Below are 25,341 nucleotides of genomic sequence, written 5' to 3'. Positions count from 1 at the left end.
CTAATATCGGTGAGGGGAGATGAGGACGCAGACACACACATAGGAAAAGCCACAAGATTGGGAAAACACAGGGAAAAGGTGGCCTAGGACAAAAGCCACAGAAAAACCAACCTTACCCACACCTTGATCTTGGATTTCTAGTCTCCAGAACTGGGAGAAAATAAATCTCTGTTGTGTAAGCTGTCTAGTCTGTGGTATTCGTAATGGCAGCCCTAGGTGCCTAATTCACTTCCTGAGTGTCAGAGACTTGCCCCAGTGCCTCATTTCAAATACCTTCCAAACAAGCTCTTTTCCTTTTCCCTTTCTGAGTATGCCTAGACCACCCTCCTACAATGAACCGTAAAGACCCCAATTGATCCTGAAGAGCAATTTGCTTCTACAAGCCAATGCCACCTTCCTATGTTTGTGGTACAATAAAAATAACAGAATATACACTTGAAGCAAGTCACCTTGCGTCATGAGAGGGGGAAATGTACTCTCCAACAGGACACAACCTTTCAACCTTTGCCCACAAGCCTAGAAACACATGTTCCTGAAAAGTTGTGTTCAGCCTGTATTAAAGGATGTTTGATTAGCAAGGTCTTCCTCGAGATGCAGTACAAGAGATGGGAGGCTGAGATGTCACACCAGTATCTGCATGTTCCTTCACACAGTCTCCAGACACGCAAGTCTCCTTGGGCATCATTTCAAAGCCCTGGGCTGCTTAATAAAATTGCAGTCCCAGTGACAGTAAGGCTTCATGCTCTTTATTCTGTGAACAGTTTTGCATGTATCACTTAGGGTGAAAACGAAAGGAACCCCTTAGGCCCAAGCTGAACACATGCACAACTGTAAACCTACACCCACGTAATAAGAACAGCGCTCTCACACGTGTAGTGTGTCGTAAATAAAAAAAGAGTTGGGTTAAGAGAGGCATCCATCTTACTCTAATCTTTTGTTGTTTAATTTAAAATGTTTACCAGCTGAATAAAGTGTTACTTAGATTGCTAAATAATGTGATAGATCTCACCTAGAGAACTCAGGCTCATTGCACAGCACAGCTTTCCTAATTAATAATGTTTTCCATGATACACAGAAGTTCTAAAGGCTGCTTCACTGACATTGGAAGAAACCCAAGACATCGTCACCATGCAACTTCCAAGTCATATTTTTCACGGTATTCGTATTTCACACAAGTATATACGTTTGAAACCTTAAAACAAAACCTAGCCTGTCTTTCAAAACAGTTATTGTATTTTATTATTTGTATGAAGAAATGACGCATTAGCACAAGTTGCTTTTATAAATAGGTATATATACTAAGTACAAGAGACTAAAGACCCGTGTCTGATTACTGAAGAGATGGAACATAAAACCAGCAGCAAAAGCCAAAAAAAGAGAAAGCAGGGAAGGGGGATTTTCAAATGACACATAACCTCTGTGTCACTACAAAGATTCCAAAAGGCACCCCCTAGAGGAGAACCACCTTCTGTCTCTCTGACCCAGGGCTGAAGATCACTGCCATGACATGAGAGATGTGACATCTAGAAATGTCCACAGTGTTGTGGGGTATTAACAAGCTTGGAAATCAGAAGTCAACGACTCTGTTAAATAAGTTCAACATCGGGGAATAACCACCACCAGGCAGTCTCTAAAGTGCCATACTCTACGCTGCCGCTCCATCATTAGGTGCATTGGAAACCTGAAAACCAACCATTGCTCTATGGCGAAACTGGGTACAAGTGGGTCCATCTACTTAAGAAGAAGATACAACGTCATCGACCCTTATGGGCTGGTTGTGTTCAAAGTCAGCAAGTAAATTAAAATAACCCTAGCCAACTCCTTTAGTCATTAGCAAGGAGTCAGTTTTTCTTTCTCTCCTTCAAGACAGTTCCAGAGGAAGTTGCATCTTTATATTCAGCATGAAAAGCCAAGTGATGACGAAGCACCAGGAGCTGATATGGCAGGGATCCCCCATCTCATGGTTACGTTGGTATGTACACCCCTTAAATGGAATGACAGATGAATTACATGTATAATTAAAATTAGTATCTCTCCCTTTAAGAGTGTGTAAGCTAAAGATACATATGGTATAACTTCATTATCTGTAACTATTTCTAAAATTTATACCCTGATGATAAGATCTTCTGGGTGTCCCAGGTTCCCTATAAACATGAGCTTTGACCATGGACTGCACGCCACTCAATACTAAGGTATCTTTGTATTTAACAACTACTCTCAATTCTCATGATTTGTAGTAGTTATGGCTATGGACTGAAGTCTATGCCCCCCAAAGTTCATATGCTGAAACCTAATTCCCAGTGTGATGGTATTTGGGGGTAGGGCTTTGGGAGGCGATTAGGTCACAAGTGGGAGGCCTTCATGAATGGGATGAGTGTCCTTATGAAAGAAACCTCAGAGAGGTCCCTCATGCCTTTTGCCCTGTGAAGTTACAGCAAGAAGACAGCTATCTATGAACTAAGAAGCAGGCCCTCATCACACAACGAATCTGCCAGTACCTTGATCATAGATTTCCCAGCCTCCAGAACTGTGAAAAATAAATGTTTGTTGTGTAAGCCACCCAGTCTATGGTGTTTTTGTCACAGGAGCATGAATGGCCAAAGACGTGCTACAGAGTTGCTATGAACACTGAATTAGTGAATGCCGAACCATTGTTCCTGGAGGAAACAGAGGATTAGGGTCCTGCAGGCATCTGCGCACAACATTTCACCAACCAATCAACATGTAACTTTGTTTTATGCGTGTTTCTGTTTAAAGTCACCTTGTTAACTACATATCATTGATTCATTAATATTAAACTCAAGGCCAACAGGACCACAACTCCTGCCTGAATGAAACTTCTCTCCATAAGGCACATCACAGCCTTCCTGTGCTTAGGAAGATGCGAAAGCCTTTCAGGGCCATGCTCAGAGGCCACTTTGAACAGCAAATCACCCAAAAAACCCACAGAAATGTGAAACACATGGCACTAAATAGACAGCAAAAAAGGACACTTGTTTCAGTATGAGCTGAAACAAGAAGACAGAGCATCGCCTTGCCCAACCTTAACTAGGAGCAAACGCACCAGCCAAGTCACATTTGCCATGCTGCACATGTCTGCAAATAAGCGTGAAAGTGCCACAAGTGTCGATTTGGGGGTTTCAAATAAATTTTTACGAGGAAACAAAAATCACAAAGCGGAATCCACAAATAATAAGTACAGACTGTATTAGGATCACATAAATCAACTCCCTCATGGCTCATTACACTTCTTCTCCCATCTTCAAGTCACTAACATGTAGTCACCTTCACCCTGCACACGCCTGGTACCTGTATTCTGAGTAACAAGTGCCGGTTGGCGTGCTCCAGCTTCTTCTGTCTGTTTTCAAGCTCTTTAGCACGTTGCTGTTCCCGTTGCAACTTCCGGATATAGTCCACAGATGCTTTTAAAATGGTTCCCTTGTTCCAGCGCATGTCTCTGGGATGAAAATGGAAGGAAACAGACTGTTTTAGGATTGGAGGCTCCATGAAAATTCAATATTCAGAGCATTCAGTTTCTAAAGACGAGATAACAATTAGAAGTTGAGAATCGCTATCATTCATGGAGTGCTGGCAACGCGCTGGACACCGTCCACGCATAACTTCTACGTTATCTTCTTTTACCCGGACAGGCGCCTGGAGTCAGAGGAACGTTGTGCACGTGTTGAATCAGAGACGATTCAACTTGCCTTCGGTCCCAGCGCTACGTGAAGGTGGAGTCAGGACTTAAATTTAGGTCTGCTGATGACAAAGTCAATACTCTTAAACACTATATTCAATAGTTATAGATTTCTAGGACTATAAAAGTTAACTCACTCAGATAGAATAAGTTATGATTAAAAAAAAAATTCTGTGAGATCCCACTACTTGATTGTATGCGGCATAAAAATGGCATCCTTGGGGTTTTATCATGAATATTCCCATGAATATCAACCTCTCTCCGATCTCCACCTCCTCATCTACAAAACAGTGATATCATGCTTGTATGAGCAGGCTCATAGGTATGTTGTTAGAATCAAAGGAGGCACTTTCTATGAATATGCTGGGAAAAGTTTAGAATGCAGTTCAAACAATGGAGCGGGCATTGTGTTAAGGACTTAACGTGGTAATTACCATAGCTATCTTTAAACAGCATTTACTGCATGACAGGTACTTTTCAAAGTGCTTTACAGCTCATTTAACCATAACAACCTTAATCGGTAGGCACTAATATTATCCCCATGTTACAGACTGGAAAACAAAGGCACAGAGAGGTTAAGTAATTTGCCCAAAGTCACACAGCCTGGAAGTGGTACAGCCAGGAAGCCTGAAGAATCTGGTGCCAGACCCCACGCCCTAAACTACTCTTCCTCTTATGTGACTGAGTGCTCAAAACAACTAGACTAGGTAGGAATATTCTGATCCTCCTTCCCCCTTTTTTTTTTAACAGATGAGAAAAATGAAATATGAGAATTCTTCCCCAAGACAGACATCTAGTAGGGGACTGTTTTGGAATTCAAACACAGGTAGCCTGAGCTTGGTGCCTTTCAGTTTTTAAACACTATAGCGCTACTGTATTCCTATATGAGAACATTAAGAATGCCATTAAAATGTAGGTAAAAGTGAGTTGAAAAGTCTAGGGCACCCCAGAAAACAATTAAAAATAGAATTATAACTAATAGTAATATTTTTATAGTGCTTTAAATTAACCTGAGCTCTTTTATAGAAAATATTCATGACGATAATGACAATGATGAAAACAAAAACAATTTAATGTATGGAAAACCTCCTACCCCATAATCTATAGCTGCTAAAAGGAGATCGAAGTATCAGCTGGGACATGTGAATGGAGGGCCATTAAAACAAGCCACCAAGTAATTGATCCTCATATGGGTTAGACGAAGAACAACACAGAAGCTCTCCCATGGGATGCTGAATTACAGCCCCCAGGGAATTCCCAGGGGTTGATCCCTGGGGTCTGGGCACCAAAGATTGCAACCCAGGGAGGTGTCCTGAGATACTCAGAGTGAGCACAAAGGCAACCTGCTTAATGTTCAGGGCTAAGAAGAGAATAACAGAAACTTCAGCCGCCAGAGAGAAATAAAATTATAATGAAAGATGCCTTCACTAGGCCAGTAAGGTGAGAGACCAGTACTGAAACACGCAAGCAGCCACTCCGTTTTTAAGAAGAGACTATTCCAACCAATTTTCTTGGGTTTTACTTCCTTGTGAGACCCAATTAATCAATTATGCTTTGGGGTTTCCAAACTTTTTTTTTTTTTGCAACGAGAGCGACCCTTTTTTTACACAGAAGTGTAAACAGATCCCTAATATATAAGTCAATAAAAGCAGATCTACTCTAGGGCAGGAGAGGGGATGGGGCCGAGACCGTGATCAGCTAGACTATGTCTCTATAGCAGCCCCAAAGTCTGTTCCAGAAACCTGGTATAGGAAACCCCCCATACAGATTGCAGTCCATTTCAGCTTGAAACAATGCCTACAATTAAAGATTGTTATCAGTTCAGATTATAAACACACAAGTATTCTAATACAACAGAGAAAGAAGATATGCAAATAGAGGCTTTCACTGCAACCCCATAATTTCATAATATGTTGCTAAAGAGATCCACGTGCTGCAGTTTAAAAGAATATGCTAAAAAGTGAAAGCTGATAAAGAATAGGAAAATGGGAATTCAATTTCAACTATCATGCAAGACTGACTATAGGAAATGAAGGTCACAGCCCCTTCGTAGGATGCATTTGTGCTGCAGAACTGAGATTTTGAATGTTTTGAGTTTCAAAACAGCTTTCCTTGAAACCTGGGAAGGCGAAATGTTGATGATGGAGACTGCGCTTGAACATTCATCAAAACCACCTTAGAATGGGCAATGGTTTTATTTTATTTTGTCACAAATTCCCTGACAATAATGTGAATAGCAAATTTAATAAGCCTTGCATGAATAATGCTTGATTTCATCTTTACATTTTATTAGGTAGCTAAAAGGTCATATTCAAAGGCTAATTTCATAGACCGCCTGTGGGAGCCATTAAAATGTATACATCTTAGAGCCCCTTACTTCAAATGGGCCAATTTCTAATGGATAAAAATTGTGTATTTGTTGTCCTATTTGCTGACACTGCTGGTAGGAAAATTATCTTTACAACCGTTATCTCTGAAAGAGTGGCATGAGAGACTGAAAGTTGAAATCCAAATTAGCTGACCTGTGCTTATAAGAGGATTAAAAATTACTTTTTCCTAGATTGGTAAAACAAAGGGCATGTAATTTTTGGGACAAAAATTGACCTTTTGTCTGCTGAATATTGTTAAACTTGAAATCTCCAGTATCAGCTCTCCGTGCCTACAGATATTGTATGAGGTTGTTGGCAAACAAATAGCTAACAAATCTTGCTTTATCAGCTACTGAAATCTCTGTCCTGCATGAACTGATAAAAAGAATTTTTTTAGTAGTTCGGTGTTTAGTTGCCAAGGATTCTCAGATTTCAGGAAGTCACCTCCTCATATCCAAAGCTGAACAGCTCATGTCCAATAATACTTTTGAACAATTCAGTTCATTTCTCTTGAAATTTCAGTTTGATGAGACTAACCAAAAGAAAGGTGCAAGTATTCACAAATGGAACCAAAGGGAGAGGGGGTACTTCTTTAGTTTTTATAACTGTGTGCTTTTTTGCAACATATGAAAAAACATTAAGGTACGAAAAAATATACAATGCAATTGTACTCACGGATCATTTGACTTGGGAATCAAAGTACCTAGTTCCTTAATGCGGTCATTTATGTTAAATCTTCTTCTTCGTTCAACTTCAAGAAAAGAGCACAGGAAAGGGCTATTAGTAAATGGTGACATGTACGCATTTAGCATATCTCATTAAAGGCATGTGCATATTAACTCTGCTGGGTCAGGACAACAGAAACTTGAATCCGTATTTCCTGGTTATTTTCCTAGTTCTGGTACTGAGGATAAAGCCCTTTTAAAAATGAGCTAGCTTTGTATAGAACTTTATCATTTACGAAGCCCTGAGACTGTAATTTCTCATTTGACTCTAGTAACTCCTGAAATTGGAGTTACCATCCTCAGTTACAAATGACAAAACTACCTTGGTGATATTAGGGACCTGACAAGGACACCCAGCAATAAGTGGAGAACAGCTTGAACTCAACCCTGATCCTCCAGACCAGGGGCAGCAAGCTTTCTGCAAAGGGTCTAATAGTGAGTACTCTGTGGGCCAAATAGCAAAATTAAGCATATTATTAGGTACTTACACAGCAAGAGAGAAAACAGATTTCCACAAATTTTGTGTTAACAAAATTCAAAATGTACTAATATTAACTAGATACAATTTTTGTATCTATTTTACTAGCAAGAAACATTGGATGCTGAAATTTGGATTTTATATAATTTTCATATATCACAAAATATTATTCTTATTTTGATATTTTTTTTTTCTTTTTTTTTTAAAATAAATGTATTTATTTATTTATTTATTTTTGGCTGTGCTGGGTCTTCGTTTCTGTGCGAGGGCTTTCTCCATTTGTGGCGAGCTGGGGCCACTCTTCATCGCGGTGCGCGGGCCTCTCACTGTCGCGGCCTCTCGTTGCGGAGCACAGGCTCCAGACGCGCAGGCTCAGTAGTTGTGGCTCACGGGCCCAGTTGGTCCGTGGCATGTGGGATCTTCCCAGACCAGGGCTTGAACCCGTGTCCCCTGCATTGGCAGGCAGATTCTCAACCACTGCGCCACCAGGGACGCCCCCTTATTTTGATATTTTAAAGCCAGTCAAAAATGTAAAAAACATTCTTAGGCTACAGGTCATACAAAAACCCCTCCTCTAGCCCAGTATTGCCCAAGAGAAATATAATGCAAGTTTCATATGTAATTTTTAGTTTTCTAGTAGTCACATTAAATAAGTAAAAAGAAAGAGGTGTAATTTAATATATATATATATATATATATATATATATTTTTTTTTTTTTAATTTATTTATGGCTGTGTTGGGTCTTCATTTCTGTGCCAGGGCTTTTCTAGTTGCGGCAAGTGGGGGCCACTCTTCATCACGGTGCATGGGCCTCTCACTATCGCGGCCTCTCTTGTTGCGGAGCACAGGCTCCAGACGCGCAGGCTCAGTAGTTGTGGCTCACGGGCCCAGCTGCTCCGCGGCATGTGGGATCCTCCCAGACCAGGGCTCGAACCCGTGTCCCCTGCATTGGCAGGCAGACTCTCAACCACTGCACCACCAGGGAAGCCCTAATATTTTTATTAAACTCAATATATCCAAAATATTATAATTTCTACATGTAAACTATATAAAAATTTATAAATTAGATATTTAATATTCTTTTCTTTGTACTAACTTTTCAAAATCCAGTGTCTATTTTACACTTTCAGCATACCACGATTTGGACTAGTCACATTTCAAGTGCTCAATAGGCAGATGTGTCCAGGGGTTACAGTACTGAATAAAATAATCCTAGAAGTCAAGCATCTTTAACTATACCATGCATCCTAACAGCATTCTTCTTTTATAAATCCAGCTGTATGTTTAACTAAATTATGATCTTCTTACGGGAGGGTGAAATAGTAGGCATATGAGTTAATAAATGTTTTTCATTTACCTAGTCTGACAAATAAATTCCAAATAACTTAAAGTCTAATAAATTGGATTAAAGATATGAATATTTTACTTTACACATATTAAAACCTAATATATATTTATATTTGACTCACTAATATTGTGCACACTTAGATAAATAATATTATTCACTACTTTCTCAATATATATTGCATTTTTTCTTAGCTGAGTGATTATTTCTATGATTAAATCAGTTATGTATAATACTGTCTTATTATCAGACTTTTATAAAATAGAAACAGTAAGTGATACTAAATGGCTCCAAAGAAGAAATTTTTGGACCTCTGATCTTCTAGCTAACTTCCCCCAAAACTCTGAAGCATGACATGTTTTCTGACTTTTTCCAAGAATATAATAATCGTAAAAAAAAACAAACAATACTGAAACACATGAAATAAAAATCCCCGACGATCCAGATACCACCACTGTAAAATCTGTTATATATCCTTTGTGATTATTTTTATGCTCTAAGAATAAACACACACGTGGCCTAGATGTACACCCAGGACACAGTTCTTAGGACTCTACTCAGTCTACATTCACTTCCTGGTGTCCACATTTAGTCTCATGGCTTTAAATACCACATATACACTGATGACTCCCATACTTGTATTTGCAACCCAGGCATCTCCCCGGAACTCCAGACTCATAAGTCTGACTACTAGATGTCCCCATATGGAGGTCCAACAGGCAGCCCCAGCATTCCAAACTTGAGCTCCTGGTCTTCCCCCCTCAAATAGCTCCACCCACGGGCTTTCTCAGCTCACTTACTGTAACTCTGTCCTTCCAGTTGCTTAGGCCAGAGCCTTGGCATCAATTCTGTACCTCTATTTCTTTAATCAATACATCCCACACTTGATCCATCATCAAAATCTGCTCGCTCTACCTTCGAAATATTTCCAGAACCGTCCGCTTCAAACCTCCACTGCTACCTGAATAGAAGCCGCCATCATCTCTTGCCTGGATTATTGCAATCCTCCTGAGTGGTATCTCTGCTTCACCCATGCCCATCACTACCTACCCCCGTTAGTCTAACTACAACACAGAAGCTGTTAAAACATAAGTCAGAGCCTGTCAATCTCTTGCTGAAAACCCTCCAGTCGCCTCCCCTCTCACCTAGACAAACACCCAGTCCTCAAGGCGTCCTCCAAGGATCTGGGGGCTCCCATCTCTCTGACCTCGTTTCTACTCATCTCCCACTGTGACCACACTTTCTATGGTGACTCACCTGTGCTCCCCCCACCCTCAGCCTTATGGGCCTTGCTCTTCCTCAACCAAGCCAGACACACTACCCACTTTAGGACCTTCTCCTGCTGTTCCACCTGCCTGGAACACTCTTCCCGCAGATACGTGAATGGCTCGGCCCTCACCTCCCTCAGGTGAGGTGACTCAAATTTACCCATGAGCCTTCCCTGAGTACCTATTTAGAAGTGAACCACCACTTCCCATCCTGACCCCCTTGTCTGCACTATGTCTCCTCAAAGAACTTTCTGCCACCTAACATCTACATACTTCTTTCTTCCATTCATTTATAGAGCTCTATACTATCTAAGATCTGCATACTTTTGTCTGTTTATTTATTTATATGTTTATTCATTGAGGCATTCCGAGTACCTATATGAGCCTAGCACACAGTAGGCCCCCAACAATGTATTGAATAAAGAATGACATTGTTAAAGCAGAATTACACTAAAAACCATTCTGCAGCTATCTTTTCTCACTCGACAGCATATTGTTGACACCTTTCACTGTCAACATTTGTATGTACTGCATTTTATTTTTAATTCAGTGCCTAGCCTCCCCAATTATAAAAGTGGTATGAGCTTGCAAAAATTTGCAAAACATGCAAAAGTGTATACAGAAAAAAGTAAAAGCAAACTCTTTACACCACCCAACATTTTTTGCCTGACGAAACTGTCAATTATAAGGCTGACTCCTAGATCTTCTTACACACACACACACACACACACACACACACACACACACCCATACAGTGTTTTCTTTTTTACATAATGGTACCCTATACATATTATTCTGCAGTTTGCTCTCCTCACTCAGTAATACATTGTAGACAAGTAAAACAGACCAACCCCATTCTTCTTAAGAGGCACTGAGTGTCCCTCATAAGGATGTACCATAATTTATGTACAAATCCTCTACTGATGAATATTTAGACTATTTCCAATTTCTCCCTCTTTTTCAAAGGTATAATGACTATTTTTGCCAACGCTCACGTGTACTTTTTACTCCTATCACAGTACTTATCCTATGCTGTAAAAACCATCTGCGTGTATCTGACTGCTCATCTATTCTGTCTGCCCCTGACTCTAATGTAAGCTCCTCAGGGTGGCAGACCTGTCTATCTGGTTCACTTCTGTAGAAAAGTGCCTTGTACATAATGGGGCTCAAAAAGTAGCTATGAGTGAATAAATGAATGTATTCTTTTGCCCATTTTGGCAAGGACTCTTACAAGATAAATTCCTAGAAGAGGAAAAGCTATGCCAATGGGCAACTGAAACTTGAGTATTAATTTCCAACAGTTCAATGAGATCTTAAGGTTGTTTTATAGCCCTCAGAGTTGATCATATTTACACTTTACTGACAACCCTGAACTTGAGCGTTTAGGTGACTAAGTAAAGGCGGATTATGTTTTTGACAGCATCCAACTTAGTTTCCACATTTCAGTTAGGAGAAATTATCATTATCTCATTTCTAAGGTATTTTAAAAGAAGAAATATCTTACAGTAAAATTACTTTGAAGCCAGAGGAGACCTTAGAAATATTAGTTGATATCTCTTGGTTAAAAGATGAGGAAAGCTTCTTCTAAGTGAAACAGGAACTGGGAAGGGCAGGATCTATTAAAAGAAGAAACGCACACACAACCTCCTTCCCCCAAGGACCTAGTGATTCCATTTCTTAGCATTTAATCTGGCGAAACAAACTCCCCTGTACACAGAGAGGCATGTCTGCAAATGTTCACTGTGGCACTGTTTATAATAGGGAGAAACTAGAAACAACATAAACACTTAGCAGTAGGAAGATTATGAAATATCACAAGTTACACTGTGGAATACTACGCAACAGTTTTTTAAAAGTAGATAGATCTAGATGAATAACAGCAGAAGGTCTTCAGGACATACTGGTGAGTAAAAAAGCAGGCAGTAACACATACAGACAATGCGATACTGTTTGTGTTAACTCATACACAAAACCATTCTATTATAACCTCTGCATGCAAGTGTAAGGGTGTGTGCTCTTAAAAACTTGGAAAGAGGTTGGAAAGACAAACAGCAAATTGAAAAAAAACCCAACAATGATTATTTTTAGGGATCAGAGAACTCTGGCCTTATTCTATCATTTTTATAAGGACAAAGTATTTATACATAACTTATATCCTTAAAAATCAATTTAAGAAAAAAAGGATAGGGGGCAAGAGATGAGAAATTCATACACACACAAACTATTTTCTACTTCCAAGCCCAATCCCTTTTTTATTTTCAGCCTCTTTCACTTGTTTATGAAACAAAAAATCCTAACTTTTCATAGGAAAAAGCTTAAAGATGTGACCAAGAGTAAATTAAGCATGTAAAAAAAATAATTTTAAATGTTAGAAAACTTCTTTTTTTAAGTCACAGGTAAAGTCAGAAATTTAGGAGGCTACCTCATGTCACCCAATGACTCCCCTCCAGATGTTTAATTTTTTTCTTTTAAATCTCACTGGAGAAGGTGATCCCATAATCCCCTTTTTTAAATAAGTTCCAGTGTGAGCAACTTATATTTGGGTAGTTGGGGATCAAGCCTCCCTCTTACCAAAAAAAAACCCCCAAAAAACAAAACAACAAACTCCTCAAGATACTGAAAACTTGTGTGTGTGTGTGTGTGTGTGTAATTCAATTTGATCTGAGATTAAAATACAGGGAAAATTATATACTTTGGTCTCTCCAGAAAACAATTTTCTTCCATAAAATGTACCTTTAACAGGTGAAACCAATTTTCCTCCAAAATGTCTGGAAATTTTTTGATATAAGGGGAAACATCAACTCCAATATAATGAACATAAAACCAACTTACTTAAGTTGTGATTGTCCTTTTTTTGTCTCTCTTTGGCCAATGCTCTTGCTTCTGACTCTGTGGGAAAAATATGCGCTGCGCATGTGAATGAAGTCATTAGAAGTTAGAATTGTTCAAGGCATACAATAGTGTAAATTACAAAACACCTATTTTCTAAAGAAATGGACACTTATATGACTTGAATAAAAATAGGGTTTTAAAATTTTTGACTTCTAAAAGGCTTGCATTTTTTCCAAAAGCAATATATATCAAATAAATGCAAAAACTCAGCTTCTACAAAATGGCAAAAGACCAGTAACAAAGATGTCTGACAAGCTGTAAACATACAGGTAAGAATAAGAAAAAAATAAATAACTAGAAACTATGGGAATTTGCTGTTGATAGTGTATTATCAGGAGTCAAATTTTCTTTTCAGGCAATAGATCTTTTCAGTCTTTCTTTGGTATGTTACGAAGGTATGAAAACTAAGCCGAGAGGCTTCCAAACTGGATCTCTAACTGATTCATAGAAATGAACTCATTATTTAAGAACTTGGAGCCAGGTTCTGTCAGAACCTGCTAGAATGAAATGATTCAATGACTCTTAGGGGCAACTACTTACTAGTCTGAGTTTATAAAAACAAAAATAGGCATAGGGTACAGAGGCATTTAGTAGCAACTCCATTTGGAAAGGTCTATTTGCATAGCAACTCTGGTGAGATCTCTGTGATAAGGAATTACTTTCCGCCTTACAGAGAGCAAAACAAAACAAGAAAAAAAATGTTACTTCACTAATCCCGGGATTCAGGAACCTCTGTTATTTTCTTTTCAGAAGTGATATCCAAAATATCACACTATCATTTCAGAACTTTATTTCAAAATAGAAATCTTTTCAGCATTACTTATAGCATATATTTATTATATGGCTATTATTATATGTATTTATATATATAGATAGATATATAAATAAATAATTCAGAAGCTGAATTATTTCAATTAGGAAGATCTATCCAAATCATTTCCTTTTTTTTTTTTTTTTTTTTACCTCTCACATAGAAGCATGACAGACAGCTTTTATTCACACACCCTCTGCTTCAGTATCTTAACTTTTTTATTGTTTTCTTTTTTGTTTTTTATTTTTTCAGCTTGCCCACCCCACCTTGTGGTTCTCTGCCTGTCACCCTCAATCCACCAACTGTGGACCAGCTCTGGTCAAGGCAACCAGTGAACGTCTCTGCCACCTAGTGGCAGCAACCACACCCTGCCCCCTGAGGCTGGCCTCTTGGCCTTGGGGAGGAGGGTTCTCTTCCAAGTTTGGGCACTCCCCTGCAGCCTTAGGGTATTCTTTCGTTTTTTCCTCTCTTAGCAGCTGCTTGCCTGTACATGACTGATAATTATTTTAAACCTTCCCTGTTCCAATCCCTGTGTGGTTTCTGCTTCCTGACTGGACCCTAATTCAGGTGGGAAAACTGGACTTCATAAAGATAATGTTTTTTCCTCTTAGATCAGATTTGCTGACTCCCAAGCCTATTCTTTTTTGTCTACATTAGGCTGCCTCCCAAACTATCAGTGGTCTGAACCTCATTTCCTGTCCCTTTTCTCCTTTTCCTGCTGGTTTACCCTTGTCCGGTCTGTACTGGGCATTTTCTAAGATACCAGTGACTCTAGAAGTATATTGTCTGTTATATCCGCTTTTTTACAAATTTAATAAATGTATATCCCTTTCATCTATTTCTTCCTCCTACCCACAGCCTCTGTTGTTTTCTTTTCTTTTTGAAGAAACAATCATATACATAATTCAAAACTCCACTTTGCACTCAGGAACTTTATACATGTCACTCTAACCATATTTTATCATTATTTAATACAGATTTCATTTAGCTATCTTTCCTAAGACTTCATTGTACTTTTCCTTCCTGTACGGTATCTACTGGTTTGTTGGCTTTTGATGGTTTTTATGTATTAATTAATCATCTTTTTTAAACCAAATCAATGATTTTTAAAAAAAATTTCTTTCTCCTGCCACAATTTTCTGAAGTTTTTTTTTTTTTTAAAGACACCCTCGAACAGAACAGGAATTTTCTGCACCAAATCTATATTCCATAGTCTCAGTCTATTCACCCAATCCTGTAGGATGCAAGGATCAAATAACAAAAAAGGGGATGAGGTGAAGGCCATAAAACCCAGCATGGTAGAATACCAGTTCTAATACAGTTTCATCATGTTTTAATGGCCAAATGCCTTCCCTAAAGTGTTAAACAAAAATGGCAAAAGAGGTAATTTCACACTTGCCTCAAGAACAAACAATATCCATTGTTCCATCTGATGATTTATTTTTTCACTCTGTGTAATAAATCTTTTGCACATGATACAGCAAAAATAACAGGAGGCATCTGAAGATGTAAGAAATATATTCTTACCCTATCCCAACTGTGGGCTTGAATGTGTGTCAAAGGAAAATTCAGACCAGGGTTCTCAAACTCAAAGGCTTCTAGGGGCCGAGCAACTAAGGAAAACACCAGACTGGGGAGAGACATCTCATAACTGAAAGTGTCGCCTGCTGCCCTCACCCCAAAGAGACAGCAGCCATAGACACAATAATGGGTGTCATGGAGTTACGGCAGCCTGATTCCCAGTATCTCAAGAAATACTGGAAACAAAGATTTTCAAGGATACATCCTCTATCTTAAAATATGGCTCAATGTTTTAACCACTGCATAGACCTAAAAAAGTATGTCTGCGAGTTGGAAATACTTCTGGAGGTCACTATTTGGATAACTTTGCTTACCAGAAAATTAACAGAAAATCTCTAGTAAGAGGCCCGTTTGCTGGGTATTTACCTGAGAGCTCCCTTTTTATGTTGGGAAGGTTGGCTGGGCAGGAGTTGCTGATGGTGAGGCCCGGTGGTGGCAGGCCTTGATTTCCATAAAGGTCAATCAAGTTTCCAGAGACAGGTAACTAGAGAGAGAAAAAGAGCAATGGAAATGAATTGTTGAGCGATTCCTAAGTTATTCAGCTAAAACCCATATCCTATTCCAGACTTTATTTAAAAGAAATGATTTGATGTAAAAAGATATTTTTCAACATAGGAAAAGATGAGATGTTTACCTTTTCGTTCATTCACAGATATACGGTCCCCTTAGGGGGTTCCCCTTAGAGACAGGAAAGGAGGCAGAATCTCACGCCCATAAAATCACTCTGCTACCCAGCTTATAGGTTTATTTTGAGCATGGAGACAAAGGATAACGTGCAAACTCATTATTTAGCACATGTAGTAGCTCATAGAAGACACCCAGTAAATATTGGCTATTATTATAGGTAGGGTTATATGTGGCATGGCTTTGTTACCAAATCACCTTTTTCATCAAAGTCAATCTTTTTCCTTCCTTCTCGTCCTCTCTCCCTTATTTCTTTCTCTCTCTTTATAAGGAAAAGCAATTAACAGTGTTTTCTTATTGGAAAAGAAATGATTTCCTTACTGCTGAAAAGCTATTTTCCTTGAAACTGAAATCTTTCACAAAGCCACAAGAGGGAGCCCACTGGCTTTCATAAAAAAACAAAACTTTACATTTAAAAAAAAGAAAAAGAATAAGAAAAAGAATGAAAGAAATACTTAGCCTTACTAAACTATCTTAAGAGTGTTTGTCTCTCATTCTGAATTGAATATTTTCAAGTAATGAACCTGTTTTTTTCCCAACAATGACTTCCCTTTGCAACATATGCATTTTCCTGTAACTAGCTCACTGTCATGAGTTTGATGCACCCGTTTTTGTAGATGAAAGAGATCCAAGACATTTCCTCTTCCCACTCCCTGAAATAAAGTTCTAAATATTAATTGTTGGGAAATAGGTGGCTTCACTACTTCCATGGCAGACACTTCCCATTTCCAGCTTAACTGAAATAATTTCTGTAACTATTATTACCAGGTGAGATTTTATGTCATTCAGCCCTTCCCTTACTTGATTATACACTCTGAATTTTACTCTGCATCTGAGAAAAGTAAATTTAGATAACATTTAAGTATGACTAAAATGTTTAGTAATCAAGAGGTACCTGGTAAAGGCTGTACCACAATACAACACATTTCACTCTTTCAAATAACCACTAACATACAGATGAAATTATACCATGAAATAAAGATAGAATCAAATGTGTTTCCCCTCATTGGTAGCCAGCAGCCATCGTATTCCTATCATGGCTTCTAAATAAATACTCTACGAACTAAACTCCTAGCTAGAGAGATGGGGGCGGGCTGTGCACAGAATAAGATATTTTCCAACACGTTAATGTGACATTTGCTCTGATACGATTGGGGCTGGGGGCAGGTAGCACAGACAGATCAGCAGGGCATATCTCTCTTCTCCACTCAGTCTTTTGCTCCTTTGTGAAGACAGCATCTAAATCATGTACATAAAATGGATTACACATATCTTACTATACATATGCATATGAACAATGCATTGTGATAATGTAAAATGCCCTTGAACCACATTTCAAGGGCCTCTAGCTAAGGAACTGATAAAAAAAAAGTGACTTTGATTATTAGCTGTCATTTCACTTAGTGGTTTTATACGAAATAGGTCACCTTCTCAGGGTCAGCCTTGCCCTGTGTGTGTTCAGTTTTATTCTTGTCCAACTTAATACAGCAAAGTGAAAGGTGCTCAAATGTCTCAATACAGCACTGTACAGTCAGAGAGTCAAAACGTACAAAGCTGGTATGACATCTGGTAACCCTTCTAGATTCCAAAGCTTTATCCTCCTATCCTTCTGGAATTTTAGATTTGGGAAGAACTACCAGGTATTACTAAACCAAGAATGTGACTTCAGAGTCAATGCCACAAGCTAAAAACAATTGTTTCCATGGCTCGAGAAATATAGATCATATGTATTATGCTTCATATGCAAATTGTATGCAAAACATGCAATTGTGTTATTATGATAATTTGTTAGAGATAAACAATAGGCAAGTGATAAATGCAACTAGCTTTTTTAAAAAACCCTCTAAGTCATCACTGGATCTTTATTGAACAGATATCTTCTATTATAAGCTTCTCCAGGACAAGAATATATTTTCTAACTACAATGTAAAGGACGATGTTATATGTACATATATTTAATAAATGCAGACTCACAGAAAGAGAAAAAGAGGGTGAAAAACTCAAAAACTAGGAATAAGACAGAGACCAAGACACAAGGGGCAGGATGGAAACAGGAAGAGAGAGACACAAACCCAAGACGGGGCGAGAGATGGATGGACAAGTGGGGTGGAAGTGGGGGAAACCCAGAAAGAAATAGATTGGGAAGGGGTTAAAAACTAGAGAAGATTGCCTGGACTGACAGCAGTGCTGGCCAAAAAGAGAGAGGAATTAAAATCTCGATAACAAGACGCCGTATCGGGCACTCCACTGAGGTCAAACCTCATTACTTCCAGTTGAAAAAGCAGCTTATAACCCTCTGGAGAGTGCTCTAAAAGATTTCCCGCTTCGGCTGCTTTTCCAATACTTGCTGGTTAGGAGTGGGCAGCGTAGAGCCTGCTGGAATATTTTGCTGGGGAAAATTTAATTTTGTGGGCGCCTACTCTGAGCCAGGCACAGAAGTAGAAAGGTACTTTGTGTATCTTATCTTGCTGACTTTACAAAAAGGAAAGTCTTGCTGTGTCTGAGCGGAGGTTTTTGATAGGAGGTTCACATTGCACGTTAATTGTAGTAGTTGGGGGGCAGGATCAACCTGCTGATAATAACCAATTAGAAACTGCAATTTTCAATTAATCTCCAACTGAACCTGAGCAAATAAAAACCCAGTTGCTCACTAACCAAGTGTGGATACTCAAATTTAGAAATTAACAGTACAGTCATTTACAGCCTGGGCTTAGGGGCTTAGGAGTCAGAGACCCAGGTAAGAACCTGTCTGTCATTGACCTGCTACATGATATTAACCTCTCTGAGGTGAGATGTCCCTCTTTGAAAAGTGGCCATCATATCACCCATCTCACAGGGTTCTGTAAAATGTAAACGAGATAAAAGTGGGTGAAACAGAGTACCTGCTTCTTAAGTGACTGATAAACTGCTACGTGTAGTGATATAGTTTTCTGGAAAGTACCGTATACCCAGTCTACAGTTTTTGGACAGTCAAGCTAATTTTCCCTTTGATCAACAAAACTATCTGCCATGTTAATTGCCAAGCATCCCGTTGACCACTGCACCAATTTATTGGACTGCAATGCAGATCTAAGCACAGAAATAAGGGGATCTGCAGAGCTAAAGTGACCACTCACTACCCTAAATCTTCTCCATTGGGGGTGATTTTGCCCCTTTCCCCAGGGAACATTCGTCAATGTCTAGAGACACTTTTGGTTGTCATAGTGGGATGGCAAGGTGCGAATGACATCTAGTGGGTAGAAGCCAGGGATTCTGCTAAACATCCTACAATGGACAGGACAGTCTCCATAACAAAGAATTATCCATCTCAAATGTCAATAGTACCGAGGTTTGAAAGACTCTGCTCTAAATGATGGCTTATGCTCTTTGTATTAATGACTGTTACTTGTTGAAGCTACTCAGAGGAAGGCTGATTAAAATAATATGGCTTTCTAATTAGAAATTAGTCTCCTAGCCATGCAAATTTAAGAAATGATTCTGTGGTTCCCCTTCTGAATTAGAAAAATGCCCTCATAAACACGGTTAACATCAAAATTAGGTCAAAATAACACCTTTGGAGCTAAGGAAGAGGAAGAGGCATCTTCTGTTAACATGGATATATTTTGTCTCTGCTGGGTTTTTATCTAGCACATTAACCTGATGGACAAGATTTCACTTCCAGTGCACAAGCTACACAATGGACAGATGAAAGCCGCAACCTAATTAGGACAAATAAAGAGAAGGTAGACACACGTGGGTATGTGCCCTAAACTTGGTCTGAATCAAGTTCTTCAGTGTTCTGCTCTACCAAAATGAATATTTTCCCAAGTAAATGATAATTGTAAAATGTTATTATTTTTTCTCTCTGGATGGTCCCCTTCTCTGAATATCAATTGACTACTGTTAGCACGAGTAAACTGGGACTTTTATTCTTTGTTTGTGATGGTACAAGAGGGCCCTTGTGCTCTCAGAATAGTTATTTCTAGACTCCAATTCCCTTAGGATAGTTTCCTCTCTAAGTGTTCCTTCCACTTTATTTTTTAAAGTAGTTTACTTGAAATAGACCATTTCAAAGAATCAAATAAAAGGAAAAATGCCCAACATAAAGAACATTAAGTTTAAATTTCCCTGTGGGGAAAAAAAAATTAAAACATTAGTAAGTTGTAGTGGCTTTGTTATTTAATTTTGACAATTAAAACCCAAATTTATCATGAATAAGAGCTAGTAACTGACATTCAGTGAGAGCATGTCAGGCAAGACTGTCCTAAATGTTTTTTTGTAGATTAACTCTTATAATTTTCACATGGCTTCTATTGTTTTAGATGCTACTATTGTCCCCATTTTCCAGACAAGGAAAGTGAGGCAGAGAAGACAAATAACTCACTCCAGAGTATGTATTGAACTCAGATGTCTGGCTCAGAGTCTGTGTTCCAAACCTCTATGTTACAGTGTCTTTCTGCCCGTAGTAAAATGCTAAAATAGTTTGTTGTGGGAAAGCTCTGGTGCGGGGGAACACAGAAGAGAAACGGATGCTGGGACAAAGTCAGTGACTCCTGAGGGTGGCTGCAGGTTACTCCTCTCCTGACTGGGAATTAATTAAAGTCTACCTGGGGGTTCTTTCCTATCTGGGAACTCCCCTGAGATGGCCTCTCTGCTTCTGAATTATCCTCTTCCATTCAAGGTCTGAAGTGGTCTCCTTTTCTAAACTTGTAAGCCCAATGAGACCAGGAAGGAGACCTGAGTCATTTGCATCCACAACACCTTACCCAGCACTGGTCACATATGAGGCCTTTAATAAATGCTAAATCAATCTTAAAATGAGTTCAGGAGCAATCGGATAATGAAAGACTAGGATGTCTACTCTAATGTAGACTGACTGAGGAGACACGGGTATTCAGTCTAAAGGTCACATCTCCAGAAGGGTTGTCACAAGGACGAGTTCTCCATGAGGCAAACTGGGACCCACATCTGGAATTCACAGAGGGACTCACTATGAGAAATATTTCCATTATCGAGAATGGTATTATTCTAACGTAGAGCTTCACACATTACAGGTGCTGAGTGAATAACACCCAGAAAAAATGCTATCAAAATTATTTGAAACTATAATAAATTACATTTAATAATTTAGATATTGTTGAGTACAAGCTATGTTTCCAACGCTAAATGCTGTACATACTTTATGAGATGACCATGTGAGGTAGAAACAGGGATCAGTCCCATTTTACAGACGGGGAAACGGAGGACTTTAAGAAGCAAACTAATGTGCCAGGTCAGACAGTAAATGACAGACTCAGGATTTGAATCCAGGTCTGATCATAAGTCTTCAACTCCCAACCACTGTGCTTTACTGCTTCACTTGTAAGTGAGTGCATATTTTTCACTAGAGGCTTTTAAGAAGCCAAATGCCTGATATTTTGGTGGGGAAGACAAAGGATATGCAAGAAGAGGTCAACGCAATGAGTAAGTACTAGGTTGGATCAGATGACACCCAAGGTCCTCACCTTTGGGGAAAAATTTAAAAAGGAATAATTTTTTAAAATCATGCCAATTCTACAGTCCTCCTGAGTGTGCTCAGGTACCCCCTTGACGCCACTGGAAAAACGACCACCCTCGTCAGCAAGGCTCTTTTGAGATGACTGGGCCATTCCTAATCGGTACTGCTAGGGCATTGGGTATATTTATAAGTTCCCCAGTGCAAGCTCCTCCAAAGTTTTTGCTCCTGTTCGTCCTAGGATTTTGACAGCTGACAAGTGCAGTCTGCCTCACGGGATGCGCAAAAGTTGGAAGCAAGAGGCTTCCACAGAAGCCAACCAAGGGCTCAAAGAGGGTGGGAAGAGTTTGGCAGGGAAACATTTGTCAGAAAGAATATTTAGTTCTTTCAAAATGAGGGGGTGAGTTTAAATGGACAGTAAATTGACAAAACTAACCATCCCAAAAGAAGCTTAGAGGTTTCAAGGGGAGTCGTCCTTAACCCTCAAGACTTCAAGTAAACGACTTAAAGGACTGGATCAAGATAGATAAGAAAACTTAACTATAAAAATTTGGTTTTGGGCTTCCCTGGTGGCGCAGTGGTTGAGAATCTGCCTGCCAATGCAGGGGACACGGGTTCGAGCCCTGGTCTGGGAGGATCCCACATGCCGCGGAGCAGCTGGGCCCGTGAGCCACAACTACTGAGCCTGCGCGTCTGGAGCCTGTGCTCCGCAACAAGAGAGGCCGCGATAGTGAGAGGCCCGCGCACCGCGATGAAGAGTGGCCCCTGCTCGCCACAACTAGAGAAAACCCTCGCACAGAAACGAAGACCCAACACAGCCATAAATAAATAAATAAAAATTTTAAAAAAAAATTGGTTTTCTAGGGATTTTGGTATAAATAAGTAAGAGCTACAACATTCCCCTCCCAAGGAAACTTACTATTAGAATTTAGTCTTTAAAACTTTTTTGTGTGTATGTGGGGTAAAAAACATATGACCTAAAATTTCCCATCTTAACTATTTTTACTGGGTTGGCCAAAATGTTTGTTCAGGTTTTCAGGAAAAACCCAAACAAACTTTTGGGCCAATGCAATAGGTGTACAGTTCAATTGTGTTAAGTATATTCACATTGTTGGGCAACACATCTCCAGAACTTTTTCATCTTGCAAATCTGAATCTCTATACCCATTAACAACAGCTCCCTTTTACCCCCTTACCACCATGGAAGTTTGTCTTTTAAATACTAATTACTAAAGAATATGATAGTCTCATGGCATTGCTCGTATAGAAAACAGAAAAGGATGGGACTAGGCATTCAAAGATGTACCGAGGAGTCCTGGCTCTGACACATCCGAGCTGTGTAATCTAGGGCAACACAAGCTAACTTTTCCTAACCCTAAAACGGAGGGCAATGACCCAAGGAATTCCTGCAAGGACCAAATAAGACAAAAATGGAAGGAGTGAAAGAAAATAAACTCTACAAGCAAGGCTCCAAACTGCAGAGAGGAATAAGTAACAGAGAAGAGCAAACATGACCCCTGATTAATTAACTAAAATTGGAATAAATTTGCTGTTGAAGAAGGGTAACTTGAATGTCACTCTATCACATGTGAATAATAAGGGATCTCCTTTAAAAAGTGCATTAACTTTTCAGGCCAACTAGAAAACCACTGTAAATAACACGGTCCAGAGTATTTCCCTTGGCAGAAGTGTTCTAAGTTGGGCATCAGATGTCAAGGGCAACTGGAAGATCTAACGTGCTACTGAAAGTGGACTTGGACTCCAGGGAATGCAGAGCTTCATCATGGGGTTACTGATAAACTCATGAGAAATTCTTAATTTCTGATGTCTAAGTCATTTATCTGTGATGCTGAGATACTTCTCTGCCTCATCATCAATACATCTCTCAATGAATCACTTGCAAAGATAAACTGAAAATTCAGGAAAAGGGAGAAAACACTGGAAATAATGTCACAAGATTTTCTTTTAGAAAAAAAGGTCACCGATACCGTATTCGCCATTTGCAAGGCGGGATCCATCAGGCCCAGGATTTCTTCATTATAACTTGATTCTAGGCTAATGATGTCATCGATTACATCATCCATCTGAAGGAAAAAGGCAATGGAAAACAGACAGATATAAGCAAAAACTGTGCAAAGCAACCCAAAAAGAAATCCATGGTCTTTCCTGACCCAAAGCAATAACATTCTTTAGTTAGATTCTAAGAGGTAACTGTCCTCTTCCTCCCCAAATAAGAATATTATTGAAGACCATTAACACTAATGGGTGCTGAGGATGACATGTGCAACCAGCACTTAGTGAGTGATTACTAGGTGCCAGACACTGGGCGCAGGACTTTTTATGGGCTAGGTGATTTATCCTGACAATAACCCTATCAGGGTAGGTGCTATTATTATAGCAATTTTCCAGGTGAGATATACGAGAAGCAACTTGCCCAAAGTCACACGTCGGAGAAGGGTTAGAGCCACAGTTTGAACCATGCTCTGAACTTTTATGCAAAACTCCCTGCCTTAAACAGGAAAGATGAACCAGGAAATTTCATTTTGAATGATAGCTGCCTTTTCCTTTTCTCCTCTAAAGACTATGCCCTGTACCTTTCCCACACCCTCCTTGGAATAAAAAACCACAGATGGCAATTCAGCCCTGTGCTCCCACAGGGGTGTGTGGGGCACTGTGGCTCCCAGGCCACTGGGTATCCCTGCACTAATCTTACAAGGACTTTTAAAATAAGTTTCTCCTTGTACAGCTGCCAGTGTGCTTGGCACTCCCAGAGGAGTACACCAGGATGAGGTTATCATTACAGTCGTGGAGCTGACATTCCCTCTAGATCAATTTTATTCCTGTAGTACCAAAACATTAGTTATGATAATAAACAACAGTGATTACATGTGCATTGCAGCAGTTGCAAAGACAAGTCTGTGAAAACATTTCTTCGCAAACACCTTATATATTTGAGCTACTTGGTGTGTATGTGTGCACACACGCTTGGGTCTTAATAGTGCTTCACAAGTACACAATGAAATCTCAGAACTCAGAGGGATGCTCCTTTGTGTCTTTTTGCCATTTTCTAATTAAAGAAGACAGGCTCCAACATCATGGGGCTTGTCGGAATCCTAGTTCTCCCACTTTCTGGATTGGGGCAACACCCTTAATCTTTACAAGCCTCAGTGTCCCAATCTGTAAAATGGGGGTAATAATACTCATGGCCTTATTGGATTCTTGTGAGATTTCAGGACAAACCATATAAAGTGCTCACAGTGCCAAGAATATAGTAAACATTCAAAAACTGAGTGGCATTAAGTGACCCCTGAGAATAACTGGAGGTCAGTTTTGAATAACTGTCAGCACATTGTTTCCTTTCCAGGTACACCAGTTGTATCTGTTTCGTTTGTTTGTTTTTAAGAGGTGATTTTCTAAATGAGTTGGTAAACTGGAAAATGGGCCAGAAGACTTGAGCAACCTTTCTTTGTAAATTTTTAATTTTATTTTTAGGGAAATGAAATTACTGGGCTTGGTATGAGAGAATTTTTTCTCTTATGAAAAGAGTCATACATGTTGATAAAAGGCAGTAGAGAAAAGCAAAAAAATAAGAATTTTTTGTTGCTTATTCTTCTTTCTCATATATATATATATACACACACATTAAAAATATATAAATATATTAATAAATGGGTGTAGCATGATTTATATAGCCATTAAATAGGATGTCATAGAAGAACTTTTTATTACTTGGGAAAATATCCATGATTTATCATTAAATGAATAAATAAAATTTCAAAATATATTTTCCATGAGACTCCATTTTATAAAACAATATATAGCTCTCACACACACGAACATCTTGGTTTTACAAATATCCCGTCAAAGTTGCTAACCTATAAATTTGTATAACATATTTTGGTGATGGTATCTAAATGAAGTACAACAGCTTACATTCTATTTTATTAAAATTTATGTATTTTAAGCACTGTTTAATGACTTACAGCAACTCAGGGAAAAATGCATTTTAAGTATAAT

At 39.1% G+C, this 25,341-nt stretch overlaps 1 protein-coding gene and 1 long non-coding RNA gene across 12 annotated transcripts in view; one reads left to right on the top strand and one right to left on the bottom strand.

Moving 5' to 3' along the window:
- Positions 1-25,341, top strand: part of LOC309637585 — a 418,822-nt gene that overhangs the window by 128,833 nt on the left and 264,648 nt on the right. The gene's annotated exons all lie outside the window — the stretch shown is intronic.
- MITF (melanocyte inducing transcription factor) overlaps positions 1-25,341 on the bottom strand; it is a 223,566-nt gene that overhangs the window by 5,372 nt on the left and 192,853 nt on the right. For 6 of the 11 annotated variants that reach the window (XM_082412299.1, XM_082412305.1, XM_082412301.1 and 3 more), the window contains 5 exons: positions 23,313-23,408; positions 15,534-15,651; positions 12,716-12,790; positions 6,742-6,817; positions 3,310-3,457 (listed from right to left, as the gene is read on the bottom strand). In XM_082412299.1, the coding sequence (XP_082268425.1) occupies positions 3,310-3,457; positions 6,742-6,817; positions 12,716-12,790; positions 15,534-15,651; positions 23,313-23,408 (513 nt within the window). The remainder of the gene's footprint in view (positions 1-3,309; positions 3,458-6,741; positions 6,818-12,715; positions 12,791-15,533; positions 15,652-23,312; positions 23,409-25,341) is intronic. The other 5 variants (XM_082412298.1, XM_082412306.1, XM_082412302.1 and 2 more) reach the window with 1 other exon arrangement.

Source organism: Balaenoptera physalus (assembly GCF_965194825.1).
Source record: "Balaenoptera physalus genome assembly, chromosome: 11".
Taxonomy (NCBI): Eukaryota; Metazoa; Chordata; class Mammalia; order Artiodactyla; family Balaenopteridae; genus Balaenoptera; species Balaenoptera physalus.
Note: the sequence above shows the minus strand (reverse complement) of the source record. Positions and strands in the feature narration are given on the sequence as shown.